The sequence below is a fragment of the Ahaetulla prasina genome, chromosome 1, assembly GCF_028640845.1.
Source record: "Ahaetulla prasina isolate Xishuangbanna chromosome 1, ASM2864084v1, whole genome shotgun sequence".
Taxonomy (NCBI): Eukaryota; Metazoa; Chordata; class Lepidosauria; order Squamata; family Colubridae; genus Ahaetulla; species Ahaetulla prasina.
Window position 1 is genome coordinate 221,034,443 of NC_080539.1, and position 23,315 is coordinate 221,057,757.

Genomic DNA, 23,315 nt, shown 5'->3' on the forward strand with positions numbered 1-23,315 from the left:
TTTTCAGCCGAAGAAAAAATGCTTTTAAAAGTAAAAAAAAAAAGCCTCTGATGATCGCGCAGCTCAGCTGGGCATGTGGGAGGGCAGGGATTTTTGCTACCAGTTCTCCGAACCACCCACTGCCATCACTACTGGATTGGGCGATCCGGTCCGAACCGGGAGCATTTCACCCCTGGTGTGCAGGTATCTGTGTTTAAATATTTATATGTATTACATATGTGTGTTATATTAACACTGTCTATTTTTCCAATCATTTTTTATTTCACCTTTTTTTTTTCAGGTCATTCTTATGCAATAGGCTAAAAGTAATTTCAATGTGCAGGATGAAAAAATGGCACAGACACTGCTGGTACCACCAGGACCTGACAGTTTCCGCTTTTTTACTAGAGAATCTCTTGCAGCTATTGAAAAACGGTGCACAGAAGAGAAAGCAAAAAGGCCCAAACAAGAACATACGGATAACGATGATGAGAGTGGGCCAAAGCCAAATAGTGACTTGGAAGCAGGAAAAACACTTCCCTTTATATATGGCGATATTCCTTCTGGAATGGTGTCCGAACCATTGGAGGACCTGGACCCTTACTATAGCAATAAAAAAGTGAGTTTTAATTAATATTGGCTGGATTTTTAATAATATTTTCTGGATTTTGCAAAGATTTTATGAACCCTTGATGTTCTCGTTGTGTACTCATTTAAGCTTATCTTTCTCAGTTTACACTCAGGAAAAATGTGAAAAACATTTGCAGCATGGCTTTATGGGTACGGTTCATGGGCTTCCTGTTTTATATTCATGCAGAACTGGCCCTAGGGCTGCAAAAAAAAAAGATCGATTAAAAATCACTATAAATATGAGTTAAATAAATATAAACAACAACTATAAAAATGTAAAGCAAAGTGCTGTATCTGCTGCAGCCCCCGAGCTGGGCCTCCTGGCTGAGAGTGACTCAGAGAGTGAGGGGGAAGAGCCGACAGGGCTTCCCTCTGCGGGACTTTCCTCTCTGGCTCTGCTCCAGGTCCCAGAGGCAGACCAGGTGGAGGAGGAGGAGCTGACACGGCCTTTTTCCCCTGACCCCTCCTCCTCCTCCCTGGCAGAGCTCCAAGAGCCAGCTGAGGAGAATCAATTGTGGCTAGATGCAAGGCAGCGATGCTGAGTGAAGCATGCGCAGCAAAAGGAAGGAAGGGGCCGGCCCAGGGAGTGCTGAGTCACGGAGCCACACCCCACAGGGTATAAAAGTGGGTGGAGCTGCCTTTGGGCTCCGTGATGGACAAAAACAGACTTTTGGGAGCTTTGGCTGTGCTATTTTGTGATTCAGACTTTGGCTTCTGTTTATTCCTGAACTGCAATTACGCTGGTCTGAGGAGAATGTGGCAGGCAATCGCAGGTTCATTGCCAGAACTGTTATCTGAAGTAAATTGTTATCTGAAGTAAATTGCTGGCAAAGATAATCAGCTCGCGTGTCTCTTTGGTTGTGGTTGGGAGGGAACAGAACACAAAATACAAATATCTAAGTAAAAATTAATGGTTTTGTGGGGGATGAAAGAAAGTAGTACACTATAGAACTAAAATGGCAAACCTATGGCATACGTGCCACAGGTGGCCCATGTAGCCATATCAGTGGGCATGCGAGCTCAGCTCTGGCACACATGCACATGCCGGCCAGCTGATTTTCTGGCCTTCTGGGCCCACCAGAAGTAGGGAAACAGGCTGTTTCCTGCCTCCGGAGAGCCTCGGGGGGTGGTGGTGGGAAAGCCTCATTTTTTGCTGTTCCCAGCCTCCAGAGCCTCTCTCTCGTCTGGGGGTGAGGGGCGAAAACAGCCTTCCCCACTCTCTGAAGGCCTTCCAGAGATCAGAAATGGCCTGTTAGCCGACTTCCGGTGGGACTGGAAGTTGGCAAATGGGCCATTTTCGGCCTCTGGGGTGGGGTGGGGAAGGCTGTTTTTGCCCTCCCCAGACTCCTAGAAAGGCTCTGGAGCCAGGTGAGAGAGAAAAATGGGCCTATCGGACCATCACGTGCCAGGAGAGGGGGGGGAAACGGGGGGTCATGCGCGGGGGCGGAGTGCATAGAATTATGGGTGTGGGCACACAGCTCTCCCACCCCCCCGGCATGCGATGGCAAAAAGGTTAGCCATCTCTGCTATAGAACACTTTTTATATGCAGGTAGTCCTTGACTTACAACAGTTCAGTTAGTGACAGTTTGAAGTTACAACAGCACTGAAAAAAGTGACTTATGACCATTTTTCACACTTATGACCATTGCAGCATCCCCATCATCATGTGTTTTACATTCGGATGCTTGTCAACTGACTCACATTTATGACAGTTGCAATGTCCCAGGGTCCTGTGATTCCCTTTTGTGACCTTCTGATGAGCAAAATCAATGGGGAAACCAGATTCACTTAACAACCATGTTACTAATTTAACAACTGCAGTGATTCACTTAACAAATCTGGCAAGAGAAGTTGTAAGATGGGGCAAAACTCACTTAACACACTTAGCAACATAAGCTTTGGGTTCAATTGTGGTTGTAATTTGAGGACTACCGGTAATACATATAGATTTATTTTTATAATTATTATTTATATAATTATTATATAATTATATTTAATTACACTATATCATCTTGCTTATCTGTTCTTGATCTCCTACTTTTGCATAGTACCTTTTGCAATAATAAAATCCTTTCTTTTTTAAAAACAAAAGGCGGTGGCAATAACTATAGGGCTAGCTAAGAATACAGACTCTCAGTATAATAAAACTCATCAGTTTTATTATTCTAAGTGGGTGTGCTTTCTGTTTATATACAAGCAGCTTGCCCTGAACTAGATCTGTTTTGTTCATAATAGCTAAACTGGTTTCTATACCTTAACTGATGGTAGTGTGGGAGTTGTGGAACAATGTGACGAGAAGGTTCTATGATAAAGTTGCTGCAACAAGCAAGTCAGGAAGAAAGCAAGTTATTTTGAAGGATGGAACTAGTCAGAATAAGTGTAGTTTCAATAAGTTCCTGAAGCAGGTGAAGGTTGCTCATCACAAGTTCATCATAGTTTCTTTTCCTCTAGCTAGGAGAGGAGCAGTCCATTGTAGGCATGAAGTGCACCATAATACAGTAGACATTTGGCTGTTTGGTCCAAGATGGAGTGCCCTTTAAAGTTAATACTTGGATATAATATTACCCATGGTTCCTGGCAGATATTCCTTAGCTGGAAGAGTACGTTAATTCTCAGCTGTAGAGTCTCTACTACTATGCAGAGATCCCAGTGACTCAGCCTCCTCCCACAACGATAGCCATTCTGAGTCAGCCTCTGGAAATTGGTGGGATATGACATTTGAATGGACATTATTATATCACCATAGCCTATTTTTCTTACAGAGATACAATTATGTGTTACTTTACAAGTTTGCAGTTGCGAGTTACAAATCACACAGTTTTCCTTGTACGTTGCACCATGTTTCAGGTCAAACTTCTCCAATCTGGTGCTCTCCAAATCTGCAATGACCAGAATTTCTAGTCAGCATCTGTACAATGATGCATTGGGCAAGCCTGTTCCAGTTCATAGATTTTCTTGCTCATACACAGTAAGAGATTATTTACTGAATACGAGAATATTTACCTATGCTTCTGAATTCATTAAAGTGTGGTACTATTGTCTTGATAAAAAAATTATGGACTTTATTTGATTCTGATCATTTTTATTTATGTGTTAAAAAATTTATATTATCCTATAAACAATTGATTTGTTTTTCAATGTAACAAAATGTGACACTCAAATGGACAATAAAGTTAGCAGTGATAGTAATTGTAGGTATTGTGATAACAAGGACAACAAAAACCCAACACCTTTAATTTACCTTATTTGAATCTGGGTGCTGAATATTAAAGTGCTACATTTTCTTCAAAGGTCAATACAATATCAAGATTTAGGAAGCACACCATTTACGTATTCTTCATAAGAATATTCTAATCGAGCTGTTCTTTGTGGTTTTTTTTTCTACAGACCTTCATTGTGTTGAATAGAGGGAAGGCAATTTTCCGATTCAGTGCCACATCTGCCTTGTACATTTTAACCCCTTTCAATCCTCTCAGAAAAATTGCTATTAAAATTTTGGTACATTCATATCCTTTTCCAGCTGAATGTCACAAATGAAAGTTGAATTGTTTTTCCAATATTATTTTGAAAAATAATTACTATCTTTACCCCTACGGTCAGAAAGAAACGTCTTTTGATGATAAAGGCATTTTTGAACAGTGGTTTGGAATAAACTGGGTTAAAGTTCCTGGTCAAATATTTTCTCTCTCAGGATATTTAGATTACAAATCTAAATGCTTAATAGTACTTTAGTATCCCCCCCCTCCGCCTTCATTGTACTAATGCATTCTATGTTTGTTCATGTCATTAAAAGGAAATAATACTGTTCGAATAATTATGTATCTCAGGAGACATGAAATATATCATCTGCACCAGGTGGCATAAGGAGCATAACGTGGTCACAAAAGGGAAGTTGGGGTGGGATGAGGAGATGAAGAAGGATGAATGTTTTAAGGGGAATGAGGAAAAAAGAAATCAGTATTTGGATTCTTCTTGTTAATGGTTGCCTATTATTTTGGCTGTGTAAAGAATAATTAGTTATGGGAATAGCTTTTATTCAGAAAGTTAAATAAAGTGCTGAAGTTATAATTAGAAAAAATATAACTCAGTGACATTGTGGCCTCGGCAATTTGATGCTGAATTGACATCGTTTAGAATGTAGTAGAGACATTAATGCTTGGTGAATAAAATATTGACATATCAGTGCAACAAATATATGGCTGGGTCATATAATCAAGTTCTCCAGTACAAGGAAAACACTCAGTTATGGGTAGCACATTGTGCTGGCATATAGCGACTCCTTGCTATTATTGGCTGATATGTAACCCCATGATCTGCTTATGATAGCCCTCTTAATACAAAGCATGATCTTTAAATGTGCCATGTTTTTGTCTATTTTTGCTGTAGTCTTTGTGGGATTCACTTTGTTTCAGGGAAAATAAGGATGGCTCTGTCATTAAGTTTGTTCGGCGATATAGCAAATAATAAAAGGGCCAATATTCCTTAACTTGGGTTTTACATTATTCAGCATGCTTATTATGTGCACTATTTTGACCAACTGTGTATTTATGACCATGAGTAATCCTCCAGAATGGACAAAGAATGTAGAGTAAGTCAAACTCTTTTAAAACCTATATAAGCTATCTTTGTTTTTATGTATTTTCAATTGGAGTTTTTAATGAGCAGCCTCAGTAGATGAACTGTGTTCCCTTCTGCTCCTATACTCTAAATCGATTTGTAAATGAAGTTATAGCAATAGCACTTAGACTTTTTAAGTCTAATTTTATATTTATATTTCGATATAATTATATTTAATTATGATTAGGTTATAAATAAAGGGATAAACGTGTGACTTTGGAGTTATATCCTTCGATGAAACTCAGAATGGGTTTCCTCAAAAACCGTGCATCTAGGTCAGTGATGTCAAATTCATGTCGTCATGGTGGCGTCACGGGACGTATTGGAACTTCCCCACCCCCTTTGCTAAAACAGGCATGGGCGTGGCCAGTGCATGACACATTCGGACCGCGGACTGGGAGTTTGAAAGCCCTGATCTAGGTACTGAATAAATTGAGGACACTCATAGATAGGATGACCTTCAGACAATTAGAAACCATACTAAGGGTCTACAAGGCAGAACAAGAATCAGGGAATGGATGCCAGACTTTAACACTTTAATTCCAACTACGGTTGCAGTGCATCCCTATATACACATTTGCTCTTACTTTGGAGTAAAAAATAATAATACAGCAAATAGATTTACTGTCCCAGGTGCCTATCCAACAAATCAGCTTTTTTTTTTAAAAAAGGCTATTTCCATAGGAATTGGGATTGCAAATTATTTTTAAGAGTCCACATAGTGTCTTGTTAATTCCATGAATGGCATCAATCCTAGTTAGATCCTCAGACCAGCATTAGCTTCCACAAACCTGCACCTTTTATGATTAAAGTTGCTGATGTCGTGGCAGTGATAACCTCCTTCCCTTACAGCTTGACCGCCTCTGCATTTCTTTTTTCTTGCTCTTCCTTTCCTTTCGACATCTTCCCCTTTGTAGTAGTTAACCATTCATTTTTGTTCGGCCCACATCATTTATACTACTACTTCGGGCTGTTCAAATGATGCCTTGATGCTCATCATGGCCCATCACTTTTGAAAGCTGAGTAATCATGCTTCTCTTTTTGTGCTCACAATCCCTGCCTATTCAGCAGAATGTATGCATTGGTGCGTATATTCAAAAACAGCTTAAGGAGAGAAGAGGAAAGGAGGTTGTAGAGTCAGAGTGGGGAAAAAAACCCCACAAATTAGTAACAATGGATCTTATAGCCAAGGTCTACAAAATGACCCATACTTTCTTCAGAACTTTGGCCAACTTGTTACAGTATACCTTTTTTTTTAGATCCTTCATTTCAGCCCCCTTTCTGTAGTGCCACCATCAAACAGTCACTATTTTAAATTTTAAAATTCATTATTTCCTTCCACCCCTGAAACACAAACAAAACCAAATCTGTACCGAATGCCATGCTTCTGGAAAATTCCGGGGCTGAAGCCGTTGCTTTTCTGCCCACGTGAAAGTCAGGCTGACTCTCTCAGGGTTGATTTTTTCCTCCCTCTGGGTTGATTTTTCACAAGTTTGTAAAGAGAGCTTTTTTCAGAGAACCTTCCCCTAATTTGATTCTTGTTGGATCTTTTATCCTGTTTCTATTTTTGCAGTATTGTATTTTTAATTTTTATGTAGGATTGTTTTATAGTGTGCTTTTTATGTGAGTCGCTGAGAGTTGTTTTTGATTGCGGTGGCCTGCACATATATTTCATAAATAAATTATTTATGCAAATCTGAGGTTCTCCCTCTCCCCAGGCACCAGCTTTCCGGTATGGGTGTTGCTCATAAAAATGGACATTCGGAGAATGACCTATTTATATAGGAGTAGCAAGATTTTATGATATGTGAAATATGTTTGCTTTTTTTTTTTTGCTAGAAACAAGAAGTGAAACTTATAATGTATTTGCATATTCAATTTTCTACTAGAATACATATCGAGGGGCTGATGTATGTATTTGTTAACACAACTTTAGCTGTGATCTCAATGGATCATGGACACATTCATCCAATGTGTCTTAAATTATTGTTGTTAGGTCAAAATAAAATACAAAAATGTATTAATAGTGTGTGTTACCTTCATCTGATCTCACTAGGGAGTTATACTATTGAGCATTTGGGGGAAATTATTATTTCTAAATTTTTATTTGTTGTTAAGTATGAAATCTGTGGGCAAATGAAGGAGTGTATGGAATTCAAAATTCTTCAAATTTCACCTGCATGCTTCCAGGTACACATTCACTGGAATTTATACCTTTGAATCTCTTATAAAAATCCTTGCAAGGGGCTTTTGTTTAGAAGGATTTACTTTTCTTCGAGATCCCTGGAACTGGCTTGACTTCAGTGTCATTTTGATGGCGTAAGTACTGTACTATTCTTATTTTAAAAACTTTATAATGGACTTGAAATTGGCGCAAAAGTGTATCTCATTAGGAGGCATAGATTTCCTGGAATAAAGAACATTCTGCCAATAGTGAAGTTTGCATTTCAGTAAAAATGCAACTGCTTACATAATATTGTAATCGTTTCTTTCTATTTTAGAAATGCTAATTCCAAGTCCTATTTAAATATTTAATAGGATGAGTTAGGACTTCAGTGCCCATATGGCTAAAGGCTAAAGGGCATTAAGTAGGAGAATTTTACTGATGGACATATACTGCAAAAGGACAAATTATCTAAATGGCCTTCATGAAAAAAAACACCAAGTAATTAGCCTAAGCTCTGCCTCAACTCTGAATAACTGTGGTTTAATTCTACAGGTATGTAACAGAATTTGTAAACCTAGGCAATGTTTCAGCTCTTCGAACTTTCAGAGTATTGAGAGCTTTGAAAACTATTTCTGTAATCCCAGGTAAGAAGTGAGTGGCTTGACAAAGGGCCAGGATCCTGGTATTTCCAGCTGTTTTTTGTGTGTTGTCATTGTGTTTGTGTGTGAACTCCCCTATTACAGATATGTGACAGAATTTGTGGACCTGGGCAATGTCTCAGCGTTGAGAACATTCAGAGTTCTCCGGGCATTGAAAACAATATCAGTCATTCCAGGTGAGAGCTAGGTTAAAACCAGAGGCTGACTTCTTAGTTTCATGGAAGTCACCCACTTTTTTGTAGATAAGTCTTGCTGATCGCTGCTAAGGTTACTAAAAGGCAGGAATCGGAAGATCTTTGCCTTTTCAAATGTAACATTTATTTTGATTTGCAAAGTCAGCCTTTGAGTTTTAAAAACAATTGCATGTGACACCTACAAAATGCACAGCTTACATGTTTTATTTTGGTTCTGGGTTTGCTTTATGTTGATGCTGCTGCATTTATAGATGATTTTTTTCCTTGCACAATGGGAAGCTGTAATTAATACTATGGCTCTTGTATAGCCATATTTTTTCAATATATTGTTTCAATGTGTCATCTTAAACACATTTAGAAGACTGCCCAAAAAATATGGTGAGATTTTATTCCTGAGAGAATACAAAAGGGCAGGATCCCACTTCATGTTTAGATTTGAATTAAGATGTTACAGAAGTTTTTCAAAATTAATGGTTGAAATAAGATTTTGACACACATTGGATATTCAGTTCCCAGAATTTTTAGCCAGCATGCTGGCCCAGAAATTCCAGGAATTTCTATCCTAGTATGTCAAGACATATGAATGAACTGAAGAAACTTCAAAAAAAAAGTGTGGGATAATTTTTAAAATAAAAATAAATGATAAATAGAGACGTATACATGTTGAATATATTATGCCTGATCTTACCCAAAAGGCCTAGAAGAGACTATTAATTAAATGTCAAGATAGTCATTGCCTAGGATCTCATCTCTCTGCTTTCACTTTTTTGGAAAATAATTTTAAAAAATGGATTGCCTTAAATGAATATGCCATTTTTAAACAAAAAAGGGAAGCAGTACATCTCATTTTGTATACCTTATAGAACAGAGGTCTCCAACCTTAGCAACTTTAAGACTTGTGGACTTCAATTCCCAGAGTTCCTTAGCCAGCAAAGCTGGTGGAGGAATTCTGGGAGTTGAAGTCCACAAGTGTTAAAGTTGCCAAGGTTGGAGGCTCCTGTTATAGAAGCTTTTTCTTCATGCATTTTCATAAGTGCTAACGCTGTTCATAAAGCTTCACTGTTTCACAAATGGGACATGGCTGTGGCTGCATGGCGACTTAAAATAGAATGGAAGAACTTTTGACACACTCTTATCAGCATTTTTTGGTCCCTTTCTGCCTGCAGGCCTGAAGACGATTGTAGGGGCCCTCATTCAATCTGTGAAGAAGCTCTCAGATGTCATGATCCTGACCGTGTTTTGTCTGAGTGTATTTGCACTAATAGGGCTCCAACTTTTCATGGGGAACCTGAGGCATAAATGCTTGCTGTGGCCATTGGACAATTCTACTTTCGAAGGAAATATCACTTCCCACTTCAATAGCACAGAGGGAGACAATGATACCTTTGTAAATATGACAGTGACCACTTTTAACTGGGAGGAGTACATTGAGGATGAAAGTAAGGATACTTTAACATGATTGGTATATAGAGGAAAAAAATACAACTATGTATATTATTGGCTGTGTTCAGCAGGGATTCTTCTACTAATTGATTTTTAACTAATTGTTAAAAATCATCTCCTTTCTTTTCCATTGACCTTAGCATACTGACATCATTTGACATAATTTCACGCAAATAAAACTTGTATTTTAAAAACTCTTAATGTTCTGTTGAATAAAAATCATAATGAAGTGATAATGGTGAAATTGTATCATGGTGTCATGACCCATATTATTTGCTCCCTCCTTTGCTCCCACCCTGGGGTTCAACATGCTTAATTCTTATGGAGTTAATAAAATAATAAATTGTATAATGGTAATAATGGTAATATAATGGTAATTGGTATAGGCCTCTATTTATCCAGATGTGTATTTCACTGAATTCCCTCCCACTAATAAGGCTAAATGTTCATTTTGTGTGTGTTTACAATTAAAGGGCATCAATTGTCATTGGAAGAATCATTCACTGTTCTTGTCTACGGAGATTCTTAATCATTCAGGTCATGGTTGTCCTAGAAGTGCTTTTTCCAAAAGGCAACTCGACTTTCTTGTTGTTGTTTTTCTATGAAAACATTTCACTTTTCATCCAAGAAGCTTCTGCAGTTCTAACTGTCTGGAGGGGAATGGAAGGATTTATATTTTTTGCAGTCATCTAATCATTAGCACAACGAGGGTCATATGTCAGCTCTCTGAAAGTCATTGAACCCACTTGGTTGAAAATTCTCCTCGAAAAGATCCAACAACAGCTCCTTCATAAAAAAAAAGAAAACAACAAATGGAGCAACGTTGTCATTTCATACATTGCAGGAATATTTGAAAACTCAGGAAGATTTTCAACCAACACAACATATGTGTTCGCTTTAAACCCTGGAATACATTAAGCTTGTCCATCCCAAGGACAAAATACTAAGATACAAACTGAGCAATGTGGTATATGCAGTGCAATGCAGTGAGACATGTACAGACCTGTACGTTGAGGAAACAAAACAACCACTTCGCAAATAGAACAAACTACAACATAGGAGAACATAGGAGAACAAATCCATCAGGACAAGATTTAATAGTCCATTTGTATTTGAAAGACAAAGGCCACTCTTTTATAGACAGCGAAGTCCACATTCTGGATAGAGAGGAACACTGGTTTGAAAAACAGATTAAAGAGGCCATCTACATTAAGATTGAACAGCCCTGACTTCCGGTTTGGCTCCGCTTCGTTGATGGCAGTCTTTTTTAGACTGCTAACCCCTGTAGAGCTGCCAGGACAGCGTAATTTAGCTGTCCGGCAGCTTGTAAATCTCTCCCTTGGGCAAAGAGGGACAGATGAGCATTCAGGCTGAAGTTGAGCCACCCAGAGAAGCCCCAGAAAAGTTTCTAGGGCTTGAGGGGAGTGCTCCTTCCAAAGCCTGAAAGAAGCTCCAGACTCCGAGGGCATCTGCCTTTTGACAAGAAAAAAACGTAGTGTCCAATCTCCGCGGCAGAAATTGATTTGTGACAGACAGAGCAGAAACTGGAGTTCTAGCATTTGTCTGTAAGAAGACTGCAAGCCTCTAATAGAGGATACATTTGTTGCGAAGATAGGAGAGAGAAAAGCAAATGGTGTTTTGTGGAATGCAAGCAAATGGCGATTTGTGTATTGGAAATGAAAGTTAAGGAAATGCTTATTAACAGCTAGTGTGGAATTAGGAGATATACAAGAAGATACTGACTAAATGGAAGAAATGAGAATTTTATGATTTATATTTTTTCTTCTTCTTTGGGATTATAGTCGATTTAGAAGAAAAGTTTTTTGAATCTTTCCCTTTTAACCCCTTTTTGTCCTCTGTTACTGGGTAGGTTATATATTTTAAAAAATGGCTTTTAAGCAAATAGTACCAAAAGCCACTAAAAACTTTGAAATTTCTTCAGTCAGATACGAAAATTAAAAGAAGAAATCAAAGAGGAATTAAGAAATTTTTTACAGGAGTTTCTGGAGACTCGTTTTTCAGAAATAGATCAAAAATTTGATGAAATAGAGAAAGAGATGTTGGATTTTAAGGAAATGGTGGAAGAGCAAAAGGGAAATGAAAATGGTAAAGGATGCAATTTCGCAAATATTATGGTCTTGTATTCAGATGGAGGATAGTTTGGCAGAAGTTAATAAAGTTAATTTAGAATTGCAAAGGAAAATAGAGGAAATTCAAAAGAATCAAAACAATTGGAACTTAGATAATAAGATGGAAGGTATACAGGCAAAGGTAGATAGGGCAGATGAAGAAAGAGTAATATTACAATATAGATTAATGGAATATGCTATAAGGGTGAGGGGATTGAGGGAAAGTAGGAAGGAAAATTTAAAAGAGATTTTTACGCAAGCTTTTGCTCAGATAAAGGGTGTGGAACCAGAAGATTTTGAGATTAATATTGAAAGAATTTATCGTTTTAATTCTTGGTGGGCAAGACAAAATAAATTACCGAGGGATGTGGTTATTTATTTTACAACTAAAAAGGTTAGGTATGAAATTTTGCAAGCCTTTTATAAAAATAAATTTCAAATATTGGGACAAGATATAAAAATGATGAAGGAAATTCCTCCTAAAATGTTAAGAAAGAGAAGAGAATTTTCTTTTTTAGTGGATGAGTTTAAGAAACATCAGATATATTTTAGATGGGAAGTTCCAATGGGTTTGTCAGTGAATTTTAGAGGTAGAAAGTATTTTCTTAATTCAGTTATGAAAGCAAGACATTTCTATATTAATGTTTTAAAGAGTGGGAATCCTTTGTTGTTAGATGCTAAGTTAACTGGTTTGGAGATGATGGGAAATAGAATAGGAGAGGGGAGGAATGTTTAAGATGTGACTATGATGATTATGGTTAATTTTTAGAATTGATTTGTTTAGGATATAAATTATAGGTTTTGTTATTTGTTATTTGTAAGATATAAACCTATGGGATGATACTATTTAATTGTGAAGGATGGAAAGTAAAATTTATGAATTTAGATAATGTTGTGGGTAATGATGTTAATTGTTTACTGTTATATTGTGGATGTAACTTAAATGATTATTCGTTTTAATTGATACGTTTATAGACAGTAAAAGTTATGAAGTTAAGTTGGAAATATTGTATCTGAGAAACTTTATTCGTAATGATATTTGACTGATGGAATAATATTGGAAGATTAGACATTAAATGTTATGACAATTGAAGAAATATATAAGTGATGAAAATTGGAGCTCGAGAAGATGGACTGTAATTTAAGAAATGGACTTATGAAATTTGAAGGAATATACAAGTGGAAAAAATTTGAATTTGAGAAGATGGATTAATTTTAAAAATGGACTGTAAGAAGAAGCAATATGTGATGGGAAGATTGTATTGGTATTGCTCCTTTTCTTTTTTCTTATTCTTTCTTATCTCTTTATTTTTATTGTGAGGGGATTTAAAGTTTTAGAGAGGGGTGGGAGTTTATGTATATTTTGTATACTTTAGCTTGTGATTGTTGGTCATAATACCCAGTATTTGCTCTGGGAAGTCCGGGGGGGTGGGGGGAAGGGGGGAGGAGAGGGGAGGGGGGAGGGGGAAAATGATACATGGATTGGTTATTAATGTACAGTAATGATTGAATATATGAAATTAAAATTTGAAATGATATTGGGGCTGCCCGACTGCCATTTCAGAAACAAAGGGAGAGTGGAGTAGAAGGAGGGAAGAAAGTAGGTAGGAAAGAGTTGAGAAGGAGGAGGGGAATAAGAAGGTTAGAGAGGGTGGAAGAAGGGAGGAGTGAAGAAGGAGGAGAGGAAGTAGTAAAGTGAAGGAGATGAAGGAGGGGAAAGTAGTAGAGGGTAGAGGGAGGTTGTGAAGAAAGGAAGTGGCAGTCGGGCAGGCCCGAATCAGCAATAAATAAAAATTAATGTTAATGATGGATAACAGATTGTACATAAATATGATACTGGAAAATGGAAATAAATTTTTTTATATATATATAAAAAAAAGATTGAACAGCCCTCTCTCAATAGAGGTGGAGGAATACAATACCACCTCTCTTCTGTTTATGTTATGTCCTCCTCACCTCCATCCGAACGATGGCTTAATTATCCGGCTGTTATCAGCTCTGGCAGCAAAAGAGCCAGCATCTGCCAAGAGCCCTCGTTAGCTGCCAAGACGCTGGTGAGTCACAACCTTCAGCTCTAGTCAATCCGTGGATTTGCCTGATACAAAGAGACACACCAGCTGTTGCTGCCTTTTATATCCTGTGGGGTGTGGCTCCATGACTCAGCACTTCCTAGGCCTGCCCCTCCCCTGCTTCTGTTGTTCTCGTCTCTCCTGCCTATGAAACCTGGGATTGAGCCAAGCCTGATTGCTGTCAGCTGGGTCTGCAGGCGTGGCGGGGGGGGGGGGGAAGAGTCAGGGGAAGGAGGCCTCGTTATCTCTTTCACCAGGCCTGCTTCTGTCTCCTGGAGCTGATCCAGGGAGGCCGGTGCTTCCAAGGTAGGTCCTGATGGCCCTTCCCCCTCACTGTTCAAGTCACTTTCTGGCAGCAGGCCCGGCTCCAAGACACTTTCTGGCATGGGGCCAGGTTAGGGGTCGGGAGCCACAACAGTTTACACAGTAGTCCTTCCAGCAGTCCCAAGAAGGCTCCACCACCATTTGCACTCTGATTTACCCCAAAATGATAAATGATAAACCCTCAAATGACCACAGGGTTCATTTAGTTCTCAGAGAACTAACAAACAGATGAGCTGCAAAGAATATAAATCCTTCCATTTTCCTCCAGTCACTTAGAACTGAAGAAGCTTTTTAGATAAGAAGTAAAATGTTTTCAAAGAAAAAAACCCAAGTTCAGCTGCCTTTTTGGAATAAAGCACCTTTGGTATTCACCCTTCTCATATACTCAGGATGCCAAGATCTCTACTGAATTCAGTTGGGCTAACTCCTAAAAATTGGGCATGGCACTGTAATTTAAGTTTTCTTTATACATACGATGATACAAATTTATATATTTGAATCAATTACTAGAGTGTTTCTAACAATGACCATCTAAATGTATGAAAGAGAAACCCCTTGTTTACTTTTAAAATAAAATAAAGTTTCACCTTGATACATTTTATTTGTTCTAATTTATCTGCTGCTTAATTCAAACAAAGCTCCATGAGCCTTACAAAATAATTCAGTAAAACAATAATAAAAATGATAGAAAAAAAGTAATAGCATTTTGAGCAATAGTCCATAACTTCCATAAAAGAGAGTTCTCTTCATCACACATTTATAATTAATTGTAGCATTTTGATTGCGTACTTCTGATGTTTATGGATCTATATTTAATATCAGCAAACAAAAATAGTACTGTAATTGGTTTTTTTTTCTTTTCTCAATCAGGTCATTTTTATGTTTTGGAAGGACAGCGAGATGCACTTCTTTGTGGTAATAGCTCAGATGCTGGGTAAGAATATTTAATATCCCACTATATTCCATACTATTGTAATGAGTTAGAAAACATTTAACTTCACATGATCCAGGATCTGTAGGAGCTACTCTGTGTGAAGTAGGAAGTCCTGTAAGAGATGATTGTGCATATTAGAATGATCATCCTAATGTAATGTAATTACCTAACAAGATAATGCTAGCAGAAATTAGCACTCTCCTAGTTCTGCACTGGTAATGGATTTATCCAAATATGTGCCCACTCCTATCTATTATTTAACAAAAATGTTTGACTTAAATATTCCAAATGTTTGATTTAAATAATCCAAAATTATTTAAACCAAAATGTTTGTTAAGCACTTTGATAATCAATGGATTAACTTTTGAAATGTTTTTAAAATTCAAAAAAAATTGTGAGGCTATCAAAATATCTCTAGAAAGATTGCCAAATTATTTATCAAGCAGTTGGTCTGCCAGAGTTGTTTAAAATAGCAGCAGAAAAACTAAAGGTTCCCCTTTATATCATTCTCGTATTAAAAAAACAAACTGAGCAAGAGTTTTTTTAAAATAAAACTGTAGAAAGACAAGAAATACGTATGTATCTTTCTTTCTTAAATAATTGCCAAGATATTTTTTGCATGCCAAGGAATTCAACCAATACTTAGTTGATTCAGTGTGTAGTGGTGATGGGGAATATCATCTCTTGCAACATTATGTTTGGGATAAAAAAATGCATCATTGTCTGGCATTATTCTCTATTATCCTAAATTTCATCAAATTATTCCTGGCAATTTTGTTCATTTTCCCATGTTCTTCTTTTGCCTTTCCAAACAAATTGCAGGACCTTGTACAGAAAACTACTCTAAAAGAAGCTAGGCATTTGGGGAAATTGGGGACTTTCTTGAACTGTAATATTCATTTACATCTAGTTTCTCTGAATCAAGCATATGTGGAGCCTTATTTCTGAAGTATATATGTTTGAATTCTGATTTTTTACTTTTGTTAATTAGCTGAAACTTTTGATTTTGGCTGGGAAACTTCTGCCTATTCAAAAAATGTTTTTACAAGTTTTTGCCCCTGCCAAATACGATTAAAAAAAACCCCCTATGTTTGCAAATGTCATTTTAGAGATATACGTGATGTGTGATAAATTTAGAATGACAAAAGTAATTTATATGGGGTGATATCAATAATAAGCAAGCAAAGCAAGCAATCACTTATTGAATTTATTTCCACCTAATTTATTTCCACCTATTATTTAATATTGTGCAATGCCCTTGCTATACAATAACATGCTTTATCAAGAATTAATGTAAAAATACAGTAGCATGATAAAGTGCTAAAGTAGGCAGAGGTTGCCAACAAATATGAGTATTTAGCTTTGTTACTTTTTATGAATATCTCATGGTTTACTCTAAAGAGTGATGGCGGCACAGTAGTTAGAATGCAGTACTGCAGGCTGACTGCCAGCTGACTGCAGTTTGACAGTCTGAATCTCACCAGGCTCAAGATTGACTCAGCCTTCCATCCTTCCGAGGTCAGTAAAATGAGGACCCAGATTGTTGGGGGCAACATGCTGACTCTGTAAACTGCTTAGAGAGAGCTGTAGAGCAGTATGAAGTGGTATATATAAGTCTAAGTGCTATTGCTATTGCTAAATATGTAGCTACTTCTGAAGAAGAAAAAATGACCAGGAATTCTAGTTCTGTAAAGGCTAACTATACTTATTATTCTTTTGGCTATAATCTTTTTATCACCAAGTAAAGACTAATTTCAGATAGCTTTGAGATTAAGAACTAATGTATTTTTCAGATCAAGCAAATGCCCTGGTCCAATATTAGAGACATTGACCCAGGGATGAAATCCAGCGGGTTTTGACAGGTTCTGGAGAACCGGTAGCGGAAATTTTGAATAGTTCAGAGAACCAGCAAATACCACCTCTGGCTGGTCCCCGAGAGGGGTGGGAATGGAGATTTTGCAGTATCCTTCCCCTGCCACGCCTACCAAGCCACATCCACAGAACCAGTAGCAAAAAAAAAAAAAAATTGGATTTCACCACTGCATTGACCACTAGATCAGGTGCCATTGTATGCTTTACAAAACATATATAATGCAGAATCTCTTTTTGTAATAGATACATTAAGACAGCTGTCTTTGAAACTAATGAGCTGTTGATCCTCCATCTTCCATCAAAAGTTAACTAGCTAAAAACTCTGGAAGTTGAAATTCAAGTGGTTTCTTACAAGATCTAATAAGGAAGAGGAGAGAAGGGAAATCAAAGCAATCCAGATCGAGGGTAGGGTCTGTCGCATGAAGACAAATATATGTGTCCCAGGATAATGTTGCATGATCCAATCAGGGTCTGTCACTGGGACCAGAGGTTTAGTCTTCCGAGTTTTTGGACTTATGCTGGAGCCCATCCTCAAGAGTCTGTGGGATCTGTGCATCGTGGCATCTTCTGGCAAACAACTCTCTTAGTATCTCAGCATGAATGGAGGATTAGTTATATAGGACTAAAATGTTCATTGATCTCAGTGAGATGTAAAGTGCACCTGAGCCCAGTTTTGTACATTCAGTCATAATCCGCAACATAATGGAAAATAAATGGTTCAGGTTAGAATTAAAATGTCATTTTGAAAATATTTTTAAAGTGCAAATAACAATAATACTCAATGCAATTCCTTTTCATAGCCAATGCCCAGAAGGATATGTGTGTATAAAAGCTGGTAGAAACCCCAACTACGGCTACACAAGCTTTGACACCTTCAGCTGGGCCTTCTTATCACTCTTTCGGCTGATGACTCAGGACTTCTGGGAAAACCTTTACCAACTGGTGAGGCAAGATTAATATGTATGACATTGGAACAAAAGCACCGGTCTTGCTGCTGATTTATTTTAATGTAGCTAACATTAGTAACAGAGAATTGCTACTTATTATGCCTATTTGGTATGTCATTGTAGTTTTATGATTGCAATCATAAAATACCAGTGATTTTTAATAACTAAACTGATTTTTTAAAAAATCCGGTGGATGAGTTCTTGTTGTATTTGTTTGTCTTTCTTTCTTCCATCCAATTTCCCAGACTCTACGTGCTGCAGGCAAAACATACATGATCTTTTTTGTCCTGGTGATTTTCTTGGGTTCTTTCTACCTGATCAACTTGATCCTGGCTGTTGTTGCCATGGCTTATGAAGAGCAGAATCAAGCCACCATGGAAGAAGCTGAGCAGAAAGAGGCAGAGTTCCAGCAGATGCTGGAACAGCTGAAAAAACAGCAAGAAGAGGCTCAGGTAGAAGATGCTTTTAGAAGATGTTGTTTTGAAATTGCTAAAATGTGGGGGATATATTAAATGCATCTTCCCAGATTTTTATTCAAGTGTGTTCCAATAGTTAACAATACATGAGCACACAATAGATACAAACATAAGGTAAACCACACAGTGGTGGGATTCAACCAGTTCGCACTACTTCGGGAGAACCGGTTGTTAACTTTCTGAGCAGTTTGGCAAACTGGTTGTTGGAAGAAATCATTAGGGCAGAGAACTGGTTGTTAAACTACTTGAATCCCACCACTGAAACTGCACCAAACTTGATTGCAGAAAATATGACTTCAGCAACAGAGTGGTCAATGCCTGGAATGCACTATCTCACTCTGTGGTTTCATCCCAAAACCCCCAAAATTTTAACCTTAGACTGGCTACTGTTGACCTCACCCCATTCCTAAGAGGTCAGTAAGGGGCGTGCATAAGTGCACCAACGTGCCTACTGTCCCCGTCCTAATGTTCCCTTTAATTGTATTCATTTTATGTATTCAATTAATGCTTATACTTATATATATTATTGAATACGTATTTGATAAATAAATAAAATAAAATAAAATAAAATAATGCATAAAATATAGGATGCATATCATGTTGCTAGTTACCACAGCCTGAAAGAGATGGAGCCACACTGATTTCATATGCTCCTTCTTCCTTTGTCATACGAGTTGTTTATACCAGGCCTTTTCCTTTCCAGAGCTTCTGAGCAGCTTAAATCAAAATATCCTGTAATTAGCAACAAGGAGTGTTGTTGCCATCCATATAGGAGTGTAGGTCCATCCCAGTGACATAATACCTCATCTCTGCATTCTCATGCCATTGTCATTGTGCGCTATAGGAACATGCTAAACAATACTTGCCTGAAACAGGAGAAAAATGGGACGCGGTATCAACTCAGAGAGGGATGGAGCCCATCCCATGGCTTGTGTGATGTGTTGTTGCTCGGGTGGGGGTGGGGCTATTATATTATTTGATTATTTGATTATTTTCTTCTATTAATTTTATTTTTTAATATGTAATGTTTAATATGTATGTAAGCTGCTTTGAGTCGCCATGTGCGAATAGGGGGCAATATAAATTTTCTAAGTAAATAAAATAAAAAACAAAATAAATTGATAATGACAGTGTGGGAATGCAAGGGGAGGGTCAACTTGGTCCATTGTTGAATCTATACCTCCAACCATCGGGGGCCCTCTTTATGGCTTCCCAGTGGAGACTGGAACAGTGCCTCTTATTCTTGCTGAATTGATTTTGTAAGATTATCCAAGTAATGCCCAAGGCAGTCTATTCTAACAATTAAATTGTTTGGTTAGGAGCACAAGCATTTTTTTTAAAGTCCTATTTTGTGGCCAATCAGTAGTTCTATTTAGGCATTTGCATGATAATTTTGAACAATGTAAAAAGTGGGATTACTTCTTTGGACTTCTCCCACGTTTTCATGTTCTACTTACTCCATCCTTAATTTTTCTAGCTTCACACGTTCAACCAAGATCATGAAAGGAATACTGAATTCATATATGTCTGATTGCAAGTTCAGCTCTCCGTGTAATCTGCCACCAGACTTCCAAGCCAGAGGTGAAATACTCCTGGTTCGGACCGGATTGCCCGATCTGGTAGCGATGGTGGCGGGTGGTTCAGAGAACCAGTAGCAAAAATCCCTGCCCTCTCGCCCATGCCCAGCTGAGTCACACAATCATCAGAGGTTTTTTTTTTAACTTTTAAAAGCATTTTTTCTTCAGCTGAAAAAATGCTTTTAAAAGTAAAAAAAAAAAACTCTATGATGATCGCGTGGCTCAGCTGGGATCGTTAGAGCCTTTTAAAAGCATTTTTTCTACAACCTCTTCAGCCAAAGAGGTTGTAGAAAAAAATGCTTTTAAAAGTTAAAAAAAATGTTGGCCATGCCCACCCAGTCATATTACCCCCCCAAGCCACGCCCACAGAACCGGTAGTAACAAATTTTACATTTCAAGCCATAAATTGGAAATCTACTTGTATTCATGCAGAAGGGAGTACTTTTCTTCTCACCTCCCAACTGAATGTGTGGAGGTTGGAGACAGTTTGTCCTGGACTGGGCAGGAGGTTAATACAACAAATACACAGTTTCATCTTCTACCTTGTCTGAAGTCCTTAATGACCTAGTTGAACATGGCTCTTGTAGGGAATAGGGGCAGAATTATATTCTGTGTACTCTCTATAGCTAAGGGAAGGTAACAGTGGGCTTTTTACTGATATAATTTGCATATATGATTGAGATCCCCGACATGACTGAAGTTCATATTCATGTATACATTGTCTATTCTCACCTTCTGCTGTTAGAGATGCAGTAAACAGTTGATATAAGCCAGTGCTTCTCAATTATTTTCTGTCATGCTCCCCTAGGAAGAAGAAAACATTTTTCGCGTCCCCCGCACGACTGTAAATAGACATAAACACGGGGCTTAGCTTGTTATGACACTGTTTGCCGAGGTCAAACGCGCCCCCCTTTACGGAGCCTCGCGCCCCCCCTGGGGGGCGCACCCCACTATTTGAGAAGCATTGATATAAGCGCAGTGTTGGCATTCAAGAAAATGTAAAAATAATGCAGTAGGTGAAACTAGTTTACCTTGACATCAGTGAAGCTTTCAAAACACAGCAGAAGCAGTAGAGTTACAAACTTTGACATCAACTGATTCTTGAACAGCTGGTGGGATTGTCTGCTGTATTTTTTTTAAAAAAAACTAAGCAGATGTTTCTAGAGGTGATTGTGGGTTAGCAGCCTCTCTGAACAAGCTAATTTATGCAGAGAGAGCTATTAGTCCATCTAGCTCAGCATTATTGACAGCAAGCTCTCCAGGGTCTCGAGCACAGAGACTTTTCTGCCTTTTTAGAAAGGCAAAGGGTTGAACTCAGGGTCACACAAAGCAGATGCTCTGCCAGTCAAGTTTTGGCTTCTTAGAAATAGAAATAGAATAACAGAGTTGGAAGGGACCGTGGAGGCCTTCTAGTCCAACCCCCTGCCCAGGCAGGAAACCCTACACCACTTCAGACAAATGGTTATCCAACATTTTCTTAAAAACTTCCAGTGTTGGAGCATTCACAACCTCTGGAGGCAAGTTGTTCCACTGGTTAATTGTTCTAACTATCAGGACATTTCTTCTTAGTTCTAGGTTGCTTCTCTCCTTGATTAGTTTCCATCCATTGCTTGCTAGCTATTTATTTATTTATTTATTTATTTATTTATTTATTTATTTATTTATTTATTTATTTTTATTTGCATTTATATCCCGCCCTTCTCCGAAGACTCAGAGCGGCTTACACTATGTCAAGCAAAGTTAACTTTTATTGCCCCCAACAATCTGAGTCCTCATTTTACCTACCTTATAAAGGATGGAAGGCTGAGTCAACCTTGGGCCTGGTGGGGCTTGAACCTGCAGTAATTGCAAGCAGCTGCTGTTAATAACAGACTGTCTTACCAGTCTGAGTCACAGAGGCCCTTGATTAGTTTCCACCCATTGCTTCTTGTCCTGCCCTCAAGTGCTCTGGAGAATAGCTAGACTCCCTCTTCTTTGTGGCAGCCCGTGAGATATTGGAACACTACTATCATGTTACCCCTAGTCCTTCTTTTCTAAATTCTTAATCAAAATGTAGATCCTGGAGTAAAGAGGTCCTAATTTTTTAAAAATCCACTTCCTTAATAGCACCCTTATTAAAAACATTAGGGTGCTATACTCCCATCTTTGCAGAAAACTATATTACTTTTGCAGGATCCAATCTGGGTTGGTCACCAAGAACAGAGGTTTAGTCTTCTAAGCTTTCGGACTTGTGCTGGAGCCCATCCTCAAGGAACTTCTCTCATAGAAAGAATGTGTACTGTCTATGTATACGTTCTGTAGGGAGACATTCTATGAAAATGGACTTCAGCATGACTCCGAAAGCTCGGAAGACAAAACCTCTGGTTCCGGTGACTGACCCAGATTGGATCCTGCAATATTATCCTGTGATACATGTATTTGCCTTCATTTGGGTATTCCCTTTCTATTTCATTCCAAAGAAGACACATCCATAATTGACGTTAGTATTTAATTTAATTGCTTTTTGACTGTATATCCTTGGAATAATAATGGAATTCTCTACAAGGATGATGAATGTTGTAATCCAAGTAATGCCAATTACCTGATACTGTAACACAACAGACAACAGCAGCTGTGGCAGCAGCATCAGTTGCATCAAGAGATTTCAGCGGCGTGGGTGGATTGGGGGAGCTCTTGGAAAGTTCTTCAGAGGCATCTAAATTAAGCTCAAAGAGTGCTAAAGACAGAAGGAACAAAAGGAAAAAAAGGAAGCAGAAAGAGCTCTCGGAAGCAGAAGATAAGGAAGAAGTGGAGAGGTTTCCTAAATCTGAATCGGAAGACAGCATCAGACGGGGAGGTCGCTTGTCCTATGAAAAGAGAACCTCAACTCACCAGGTATGCTACAGTGTTTATCTAAACCAGGGATCTCCAATCTTGGCAAGTTTAAGCTTGGAACACTTCAAGGGGAATTCTGGGAGTTGAAGTCCTCCAGGCTTAGACTTGCCAAGGTTGGAGACCCCTGATCTAAACTATGGAGTAGATTCTAAAATATATTTCAGCTCCGAAAATCAGAACATGGTTCATCAGTCCCACATTGATGGAATTTCCTTTTACAAGAACTTGATACATTTTTAGGAAAATAAGTGATTTGTTTGTTTGTTTTTTAAATATCGGGGCCCAGGGCAGGCTATGCATATAAATGCTGGAGTTGTTTGCTATGGTTTCCATTGACTTTTATAGGGTAAGATAACAAGTCTGCTGATTTTGGATCACAATGGGTATCATCTTTTTAAAATTCTTAGCCCTGAGTGTGTGTTT

The 23,315-nt window shown here is 38.1% G+C and overlaps 1 protein-coding gene across 1 annotated transcript in view; it reads left to right on the forward strand.

The window, feature by feature from the left end:
• The first annotated feature begins 331 nt into the window (after window positions 1–331).
• Window positions 332–23,315, forward strand: part of LOC131202485 (sodium channel protein type 3 subunit alpha-like) — a 78,277-nt gene continuing 55,293 nt past the window's right edge. The window contains 11 exon segments of the mRNA XM_058191521.1: window positions 332–598; window positions 3,998–4,116; window positions 5,109–5,198; window positions 7,418–7,546; window positions 7,947–8,044; window positions 8,047–8,229; window positions 9,414–9,686; window positions 15,083–15,146; window positions 17,819–17,960; window positions 18,211–18,417; window positions 22,620–22,892. Coding sequence (XP_058047504.1) covers window positions 332–598; window positions 3,998–4,116; window positions 5,109–5,198; window positions 7,418–7,546; window positions 7,947–8,044; window positions 8,047–8,229; window positions 9,414–9,686; window positions 15,083–15,146; window positions 17,819–17,960; window positions 18,211–18,417; window positions 22,620–22,892 — 1,845 coding nt within the window.